Raw genomic sequence first — 10,931 nt, 5'->3', positions numbered from 1 at the left:
TGTCTGAAAAAAACCCCTCAGATATCCCTACAGGACACCAAAATGATACCATTTGTGCCTTCTGTTTCTTAGCCCCTGCAATCTCAGCCTGTTAGCAGCCTAAGCTCTTACTCTCCCCTAGCTTTTCCCCACTGGAATAATTATCCCTCTGAATGGCCTTTCAGCACTGATGGTTCTCACTCAGATAACAGGTTTAGGGAGGTAATGTAAGTGGCTTACATTTATTTTCTGCATCCTGGTTAAAAATAGAATATATTTCAGATGGCTGATTATTTTGTCATTGGCTTGTTTTATCTCAGGAGAATGACAGTATTGCTCTTCAGAATACAGAATGCAGTTGCACATATACTTAGTGGTGAATCTTAGCATATGTACTCCATAAACTACACTGGATTCCTTCCAATTCATTTCAGGGTACAATTCAAGCTGATGATCTAAATCTGTAATAGCCTGTATATCACAAATCTTGACTAAGATACCACATCTCTCAGGTCTTGTCAACACAACAGGTTGTTAGAAACCAATTTACAGTAAAGACAGACAGATAGATAGATAGATAGATAGATAGATAGATACACAAAATGAAGTTGTATTGATTTAATATTAACAGATTTACTAGTAGAGGTAATGATGTTAATCATCATATTTATTTATTTGTATGGTGGCTAAGCACACCAATCCTTGTGATTCTGTATAAACATGGAACAAAAGACAGTTCTACCACAAGGCGTTAATAATTCAAGGAAAGAGTGTCTGAAAGGAAAGAAGCAGATACCACAAAAAGGCATGTTGAACACAAGTCAGCACGAAAAGCAGTAGTCACATCACAACAGCTACCTAACCATTTTCAAAAGATTTTTATACACTTCATACAGTGTTGCCAACTCTTACCATTTTTTCACATGCCTTGTGACTTTCTGAAAGTCCTAGCTCCTGGACATGATTTATTACACAAAAATGCCCAACATTTAATTTTTAAGTAAGCTTCTAACTAAAACAGCAGCAAAGGCCTACAGTCCAGCAGCAGGAGGCAAATCAAAAGAACCTCAAATGCATTACTTTTTAAAATTTCATGGATGTTTTAAACTAACTTAATGATTTTTAGAATACTCAGTTACAACTTTTGAATGCTTGGAGCTGACTAACAGTTGGAGCAGAGGAGAATTTTAAAAAGAGACTTTCAGGAGGACAGTGAAATACCTATGCAGACATTTAGTTTGAAAGTATCTTCCTGGATAAGAGATTACTTAAATCAGCTGTTTAATTTGTGATTTAAAAAATATAATGGGAACTACTGATTGAAAGCTAAAGCTAGACAAGTTCAAACCAGAAATATGGCAGAACTTTTAACATTAGGGGGAGCTAACTTTTGGAGCAATTTATCTAGGGATGCAGTGAATCCTCTATCTCTTGAAGCCTTTAAAACAAGATTTGCTGTTGATACCAGTTGTATCTAGATTTCTAAGTGCAATCCTGTTCCACCAAGCTCAAGTCCCTGAAAAATTGCTAATGTGAAAGTGGATTAGTTGTCTCCTTTTCTTTATTTTTGTGACATAATCTCAAGGCCAGATCATTAGCAGTTGATGAGCATAAAAAAATAATCACTTTTTACTCACAAAAGAGATGTGGTCTCTAAACAGTCCGTTACATTACTTGACTATACAGTACATTTAATGATCAGTTTCCTGTATATTTCTCCGAACCACTGCATGATTAAACAGCGGCAAGCAAAGGATTTTGAAAAAGTGGATGTGTTGTTTCTTTTTACCTCCTTATCATCTATAAAGACCTGGCAGATTTTATTTATGGGTTACAAGAGAGACTTTTTCCTAGCTCTTTTTTTTTTCAGTTTAGAGCTAAGTCTGGTCCTCTTTTCTGTGTTGGAGGCACTTGGAAAAGTAAAAAGATAGGATCAATATAGGATCTTAACATATTAAAGGCTTACTATTAAAGTGTATGTCCTTCGACACAAACTTCATTCAAAGAAAGTTTATTTGTCATTGAAGTTAAAAAGGTGTGAACAAAAGCAAACAAAATATACAGCCTTCAAACTTGGACTGAAAATAAGTTTTAATGCATTTAATGCATAATATTGTCCTTCCCCAAATACACACATGAAAGTATTGTCAACACCTGTTTGTAGCAACACATGGCTTAATGTTATGTTGCTCCTAAGAGTAGTTGCTGTTATGGGGGATATCATCTGAATACATTCCCTGGGAAATGTTACCAGTAATAATGTTTTGCTTTGTTGTTGCTGCAAACAAGTGTCTACAGTAACTTTAATGCCTTTGCTTTGTATGTTGGTCTTCTGTCGGTCAGTCTAAACACACTATATCTGAATGCACTTTTGATTAAACAAAAACAAGGTGGGAATGCCTGCACAGTTGCTCAACTACTTAAGTGAATGACTAAGTCATCCTCTGAATGTTTAAGCATAGGAATAATGACAATAATGCATACTTTTTTGCCTAGTATGCAGTGGTACAGCGAATTGGACCATGCTAGGCTTCATCTGCTACCTAATGCAATGTAACATAGCAGATAAAATAAATCAAATGTGTGACACACTATTAGGCTTGAAAGATGATAGGTCTTCTAAAGCAATTGCTATGAGAATATTTCAGTGCTGTAGGCTTTAGGTGGTTATTGAAGTCTAAAATCTTTGAAACCCAAGCAACACATATTTTAAGGGCTAAGAAACAAGTGAGCAGAACTATAGCAGATGCTTATTACTAGTGAAGCAATTTCCTGAAACAGAATTTATCTAGATTCTGTTTTTCTTATAGCATTTGATATATTTTTCATTTTTTCTGAGTGCTTTCTGCATACATAGTCACGGACTTGATACCTCTGTGGTTATCACAGCATTGGAATTCACACTGGTTCAGTGGTAAAACTTCAATGGTACTTGACACAATTTTGTTTCATAAGTAGTTGTTTAATTTCATACACTGACCAAATGATAAATGAGAAGTTACTAAAGTTGAATTTTCTCATTTATTATAATAAATTCCAAGAAGGGTTTTATCCTATTTCCACATGTTTATTTGTCCTAACTGACTGTTCACTAATCTTGAACATTTAAAATGTATGGTTCATAAAGTAGGCCTTAAATATGTAATTCTACTAACTGTCTTTCTGCAATGAGCAATGGTTTTCTAATAAATTGTATTCTATTTAAAATTCTGCAGAAGAATTTCTATTCTTCTTATTTTGTGCTAACTTATTGTTGATAAGTTTGTTTCTGTTTGGTAAATGTCTGTGACAGTATAATGAAATAATCATTAATAAAAAGGAAACAACAGTCCAGTGATCTGTAGTGCAGGCTTACGTGAGTTCTGCAGTTAAAAACAATCTCTTACAAACAAGAAGATACTTTATATTTTCCCCAAAAATGAATGTAAAAGTCATGAAAACATGAATATGGACTATATTGTATGAAAATACCATAGAATGGTTTGGGTTTTTTTGCAAATTTACAATTAAATTACATTTAAATTCCCTAAAAAATGAAGGCTTTAAGAAATTTGGAATGAAATTTCAATTCTATTTTTTGCATGTAATTTCAGTAACAACATAATAAATTGCAATGGAGAAACTTTCAGTTTTAAAGAGGTGCTGTTGTTTGTCCAGGAAAAAATTATTGAAAAAAATAGTGTAATCTGTACAGAAGACAGCTGTGAACTTAAGCTATCTGGGAACTGTTAAGGTAGATTTAAGGTTACTTGATATTACAGATGTAAATTTCTATACCATAACATGTTTGGATTTCTGAATTAAACTTGAACTTTGAGTTTCCCAAGTTTAAAATTCTTGGCTTTTAATTAATTACAATAGCTCTGCATATAAAATGACATACTTTAAACTACCAATGTGTGTTCACAACCTTGTCTTCACTTTAATTTGTGTATGGGAATAAAAATAGTTTCAAAAGGCATTAATATATGTGGTTGATATTTGAGGTGCTTCATGACAAAAATAATAGTAAAAATGGAATAAAAACACACTTTTTTTTCTCTTTCTTAGCCCACTGTGTGTGAACGGGAACTCTGTGTATTTGCTTTTCAAACTCTAGGAGTGATGAATGAAGCTGCAGATGAAATTGCAACTGGGGCTCAGGTACAACTATTTAATGTTAAAACTGCCTCTCATTATATACAGTGTTCAGTCACTCTTGTTAATTCACTTTTTGTAACTTTCCACTGATCTCTGTTCTTTAATGTTTAAGCATTGTGTGCAGTGAGTCATAGAGATGCACATACTTTATAGATGGTACTTCAAAAGGTATTGAGTGGTCTCCTTATTCTGCTTCTATTATAGGAAATGAAGCAGTACTAGGCCAATGCTAGATATTTTTAACCTCTGCCAAAGCAGTTAGGCTGAACTCCTGATAAGTACAATTTGGATACCTGGATTGCTGAAATGAATCAGACAGTCTCTTCCATTTATCTTTTTGGAGACAATTTTTAGATGATAGTGTTCATTTTATAAATGTTACTTATTTCTTTTATCTAATAACTATTAAATATAAAATGCATAAACAGACCTGGGCACTGGGATCAAAACCTAGGTATTCCCCTCCCAGATGAGCACTCTCATTATAAGCTTACAGTCATTATCTTTTTGTGTGGACTTGCTCTCTCTCACCTATTGAAATATGCATTTCTTTCTATACAGTAGCATAGCTTCAACAGGAAGATCTATTTGGGGTAATACCTCCCCAAACCAGCTTTGCCTCTAGCTTGGGGGGAGACAGTTAGAGTAATCCCCACCCATTCAGGTTGAGGAAACTAAATACTGTCAATCTCCAAAATTATTTGGTGATTGGCTGTAACCTGTATGCTATTATCTAAGAATTTGCATGGCCACCATCTCCTCTTCCAGCCATGGTTTTTAATGTTGGTGTAATTCGTGAAGAGCAACACCATTTGTGTTAGGTGCTCTTCCTGTCAAAACAGGCCCCCTCACACCCACACCTATAGCAGAATGCTGAAGTTTTTGTGCACCTAACTGGCAGTTTTCTGGCCATGTAAGTGGTGGTCTTGGCACTGTGGACATGTACGCATGAGTACATAGATGAGCATGTTTAGTAGGCTACTCACTGGGTGGGCAGAAACATAGCTACATATTCACGACCATGCTGAAAGAAAAAGTGAATGTGCATTTTGCAAATGACTCAGTGAAAATGAAAATGACTCACAGTCAGACTTCTTTTCTGTTTTAACTTCATTAGCTGTATAATTGGGGTACGTACTGAGGAAACAAAAGACTCAGCTTCTAAGCTTCCTTTGCTGAAATGGGTTTTGAACCTGTATCTCTTTGACTTCCTAGTATAGTTCTCTCTAGCACTCTTTTCAAGGTGATACTCTGGGCACCGAATAGGGAGATATGTAGGTACAGGAGGAAAAGAACAAGCAAGAGGATGTGTGGCCCAGAGGCTTTGGGGTTTGTGGATCTCACTCTTGGAGTCAGGGTCGTAAATTTCTTTTAAGGCTCACTTCAGCCAGCCAACTCCCTTTGTAGATCTGGACCGAGGTATCTCAAATTTAGATGTCCCCATAAAAAGGGGCCTGCAGATGGTGTGGCACATCACCATATGTAACACAACTCGTATTTCCCTCCAGTTAAAGTAAACTAGAAACTTTGTCTATACGCTAGGGGGATAGCACTATATTATTCAGTTTAAAATCACAGAAAAAACAAGTACAACAATTGGAATATGCACTAATGTACTAGCATGTATATGTGTGTGCGTAGCTAAAACTTTTATATAGCTGCAATACCAACCATGAGTCACTGATGAATGGAGGCCATGATGATATAAAGTTTTTTTTAAAAAAAAACAATGAACTAGGCAAAAATAGTCAATTATGCCATTAGTCTTGTAATCATTATAGTTCAATGTACATCTCTTATTCAGATTCAGAAATCAAAATCTAGCCTTCTTGAACATCTTGACAGTGCCCCCAATACTTCACTGTCAGTCATTTCTGCACCTGAGTTAATATCACCACCTGTGAGTTTCAGGACTGTGTAACCAAAGAGAGACTTTACCAGGAATGGCTAACAGACAGCAAGATTGTAGAAGAAAGTATAGTTTGAATAGTAGAATATCAAGACCTATATTAAAAAGGAAAGAGAGTTGTTAATGTCTTTGGAGTGCAGAGAGATTAGCAGGAATCTCAGCAGTACCTAAATAGTGATGCCACTGCCCCTGCCACTGAGGCAGTTGGTTTTAATGCTTAGGTGGTCCAAGAATCAAAGGTGAATGTAGCTGCACCACTGCACCCCCTGAAAGGGTGCAGAGAGAAGCGACAATTTTTGCCCAATCTGGCCATAGAAAGTGGTCTATATAGCCATGACCAAACACAAGTGCATGGTTGCAGACTGCTTCAAAAATGTCTGGTTGGGCAAAAATCTAAACCCTCTTTGCGTGAGGGGCTAGATGAAGAAGATTCAAAACAGAGCATCATCGGTATCTTCTGTTGGCACTGCTTTCCAGCCTGTCACTGTTTTCAGAATGAGAGTGGGGAAAGGGAGTGAAAGGAGTTTGGTCTGGGGGGGCTTCAGCCCCTGCTGGAGGGTGGGGCAGGTGTATTTGAGGCCCCCGCCACCCTCCAAAGCTGCCTGGGGAACCCCTAGAATGAGCTCCCTCTGCTCCCATTCTGAAATAGAGACAGACTGGGAGAGGAGGGGCCAGCTCAGCTGAATTTAGAGTAGACTTCAAGGTTCAGTAAGTTACATCAGTCCCACAGGGTATTAATGGAGTATATGTAAGATCAATCTATGCCCTTCTCTCCATGTGATGCCAATAGACCAGCAATAGTGTGAAGAGAAGAAGAACTAAATTCCCTCACAAGTATTGTGAATTAAAACAGTACAACACAGACGAATTTAAGCTACTGTATTTCACAGTTTAGATTTTCCAAATATCCCCTTTTTTAAATATTATGTTGAATAATCTCTACTTTCTTCATTAAGCTGAAGTTCATAAGAGAGAATCAGGGCTTCCAAGTACTAGGACAGTAGCCCAAGTACTTCAAGTACTCATCCTTTTCCTTGGCACTCAGGTGGAGAAGTGGGCATGATGTGGGGGGAATGGGGAGTTAAACACATTATTCTCCTGGGCTTCTTCGCATATCCCATCCCAGGTGCTTAATTTTGAAACATTCTTTTTGTCTGTAAGAGTTGTACACTAAAAAAAAAATAGAATATCCTGAAATTTAATGTGATTTTCAACTTTCCATTAAGATACTTAAGGGAGGGAATTACTTAAGCAATTTTATTGTTCAATATGTATGAGATATCTAGTAATTTCAAGTACCAGAATATTTTTACTTTTAATCAGAAAAAAAGAGCTCCATTCATGCTAAGGGAGCACAGGAGGAGAATGTAAAACAGTATGACTCACTGCAGAATAATTCCCTCTCCCTTTCCTTATGATTCTCATTTTCGTGCTGATTCCCTAAAGGACCCTCATTTTTATTTCCTTCAAGTGATCAAATCTGGTAACTTTTAGAACAGTTTGCACTATGAATCAGAATCTAGTTTATCTGGACTAGTGAGAGGAATCAGAGATACCTATTAAACAAAACTTACCTTAGCCCTTGAAATCTTGCACTGAATAGACCATTTTTATAGAAGAAACAGTGTCAGGAAGGTCAGAAGAGCCCCAATCAAAAGCATTAACCTTTATGCACATGTTGTTAAATATATATGGTTTCACAGTTTTGGATTACTCTACTAGTAATAGCAATTCCTACCTGCTAACAAATTGTTGTCTTCCTATTTGGTGATAATTCCTTTTTTTCCCAAGCTCATTTTTACTTATGCATGTGCTGATTTAACTTTAAGCTTTATTTAAACCCTCCCCCAAACACATACAATATCATCACACAGTACAGACATTCCAGGCTATGCTAATTCTCTGCAAGAACAAGGAAGACCTCCTCAGTCTGGGCTTGAAGTGGCTGTTAAATCCACTATTGCAGCTCTAGAGGATTCAGTATTTACCAGGATATCTGCAACTCCATTCTTCAGGACAACGGGCAGTTCTGTTCTTCATATGAACTAATCCCAGTCTTACTCTACTCCCATTATTTATTAGAATCTCCAACACAGGCCAGAGATTTCATACCTGCTCCCAATTCTGTTATGCCCAGAGACCACCTCACATGTCCAAGACAAAGCCAGATTTGCCTTATATTATAAATTAATATACTCTGCCTTGCAATAAATTTGGGGGCAAATCTTGGTCCCACTTTATTCATTGGAAGTTTTTTACAGGAGTTTTCTGTTGTGGCCTGAGACAGAACCTGTTAAAGCTGATGGATAGACTTCAGTTGGATATGAACCAGGCTGTTACAGTTTTACTTATGGCTGTGTTCTCTACTTCAGTAACATGATATTTTTTAAATAAAACACTTGTTTCCTGCTTGTGTATGATATAAGTCCATGGTATACAGCAGATGGGTTTCTGTGAACAGATAAAGTGGTTGGTCAATATTCTTGACAAACCACTTATTCCTTCATAACGTTGCATCATTTATCAAGTAAACCCAGGTATCATCTCAGGCAAAAGTGCTGCAACGTACAGTGCTTGCTTGATCTTTCAATTCTACTTCCTCAGAAACAGTGTAGGCTAAATTTTGCTCTTTAGACGATCCTCATACACTTAGTAAAATGTGTATTTTTTTCTTAATAAATTAAGTCTTAAGAGATGTGGACAGGAAGATCCACACAGTTTATCTAGCATGGCTAAAAACATTTTACTTCTGAAGAAAATAAAGCTTATTATTTGATATTGAAATCCTTTCCTTAGTTTGCAGTTGTAACTACTACATGCCTTATAAAAATGAGATGTTATTGTATATGCCCAGTCACAATGAATAGGTTTACAAATCAGTTAGTAAATAACACCAGTAAATCTGAGGCACACTGCTATGCAAAGATTATCAAAACTGGGTTATGTGGAATTTCAAAAGATGCCATCAGAAAAGAGGAATATCAGCTCACTCACAGGGCACAGTTATCACAACATTCAGGTTTACAACTGGGGCAATTTACAATTATTAACAGAATATACAACTGACAGGTTAGAATTCAGTTCTCATATGTACATTGTAGACAAAGCAATTGTTGGTGTAATAATAAAAGGCTTAATGCTCCTAAAGAAACAAATTCTATAATACAAGATGAAAGAAGATAATTCTGGATAGAAGAATAGATTATTGAAAACTCAAAAGAAATAGTTTACTGAGTAAGAGCCATTCTTTATCTTGGTTTTTCTTTATTTCTAGGTGGTAGATTTATTAGTATCCATGTGTCGATCTGCATTAGAATCGCCTAGGAAAGTTGTCATTTTTGAGCCATATCCTTCTGTAGTTGATCCTAATGATCCTCAGATGCTGGCCTTTAATCCAAGGGTAAGTTGTTATCTCTTCAGAATATAATAGGATGGTTTTTTGGTCATATTTTAGATGCGAAACTCAGATCTTGCTTCACAGGCCATCTGCCTTTACTATCACAAATGTCTATTTAATATATGGTATATGCTCAAAAATAGTGCCACTGAACCTTATGGCTAGGGACAGAAATTATACATAAACTGCTATAAATGACTGGAAACCGGTTCACATCTGTAACACAACAGAAGTTCAGTGCACATAAACCATTTTCAAAATGGCCAGAACTGGTAAGATAAACCTGGATGGATGCAGTATCAGACTTAACTGATTTAGGTTATATAGGTTTTATTGAACTTCTGTCCCAGATCCCCTCTATATTCAAGTTAACTCACAGTCCCCCCAGCATCCCAGGATGCTTTGCACCTCCCCAAGTCCAACAATCACAGGTGGGCTGGCTAGCCTTGGCCTAAGCTGTCTGTTTCAGTTTAGCAGGGAGGCGTGCTCTAGTGCCCCTGGTGCTCCCCTGCACCACTTCAGGCATGTGGCTTGTCTAACCTGCCCTTGAAAATGTTCAAGGATAGAGATTTTGCAACTTCTCTGGGTAGCCTGTTTCATTGCTTAATCACCCTCAGACTGAGAAAGTTCTTTGTAATCTTCATCCTAAATTTCCATTGCACTGATTTGACCATTGCTCCTAGTGCTGTCACCTATTGCCACAGAAGAGTTTACCTCCATCCTCTTTATAATTAGTTTTGAATAAAACTAATATAATCAGTAAACTGTTTGAATCCCATGTTAGCCCTGTGTTAAAGGACCACATGAGCTTTTTTGACTCTCTGCATCGAGATGAATTTCACCTTTTTTCTGAGCAAAGGCCAGATAATGGAACACTAGAATGTTCTAGAATTTCACTGATAGCCCTTTAGTCTGCTGAATGGGTACCCATGTTCTGTTGAATAATGAGATATACTGCTGGGCCTAGCATAGCTAGTAGTATGTTGAATGTTTAAAAGAAATTTTGAGACTAAATGTTTGCGAGTTAGTTAAATAGTTGCCAGATCCATATATGGTTATAACTGTTTTTAAAAAAAGAGAGAGAGAGAGAGAGAGATCTAATATACTAATTGCTTGTGGTGAATTCTAATGAAACTAAAAGAAACGCCACAAACCTAATTTTAGTCCTAGACTTTTCCTGGGCTATGGATGGGTGAGATGGAAGGATATAATTGCATATAGAGATTTGAGAGAGTTTGAGTTGTTGTGCTGTGGCTTAGTTGCTGTTTTATGCAGAATGTACAGGAGCTCAGAACCAGTGTTTTTTACACAGAAAAAAGAGGTCAAATATTTTAAATATGTTTGTTTACTTTATCTTGCATCAGAAGAAGAATTATGACCGAGTCATGAAAGCACTGGATAGTATTACTTCTATTAGAGAAATGACGCAGGTAAATACAAGTCTTTCAATATCTTGATTATAATTTATAGCAGAGCGTAGATATTTTATTAGTTGGTATTTGGGGG

At 36.6% G+C, this 10,931-nt stretch overlaps 1 protein-coding gene across 1 annotated transcript in view; it reads left to right on the top strand.

Moving 5' to 3' along the window:
• PARP8 (poly(ADP-ribose) polymerase family member 8) overlaps positions 1-10,931 on the top strand; it is a 299,543-nt gene that overhangs the window by 268,059 nt on the left and 20,553 nt on the right. Inside the window, exons 15-17 of the mRNA XM_019518265.1 lie at positions 4,030-4,122; positions 9,303-9,428; positions 10,790-10,855. Coding sequence (XP_019373810.1) covers positions 4,030-4,122; positions 9,303-9,428; positions 10,790-10,855 — 285 coding nt within the window. The remainder of the gene's footprint in view (positions 1-4,029; positions 4,123-9,302; positions 9,429-10,789; positions 10,856-10,931) is intronic.

This window comes from Gavialis gangeticus, unplaced genomic scaffold (assembly GCF_001723915.1).
Source record: "Gavialis gangeticus isolate Ggan-Ray unplaced genomic scaffold, GavGan_comp1, whole genome shotgun sequence".
Taxonomy (NCBI): Eukaryota; Metazoa; Chordata; order Crocodylia; family Gavialidae; genus Gavialis; species Gavialis gangeticus.
The sequence above is the reverse complement of the archived record's forward strand: the minus strand, read 5'-3'. Positions and strand labels throughout refer to the sequence as shown.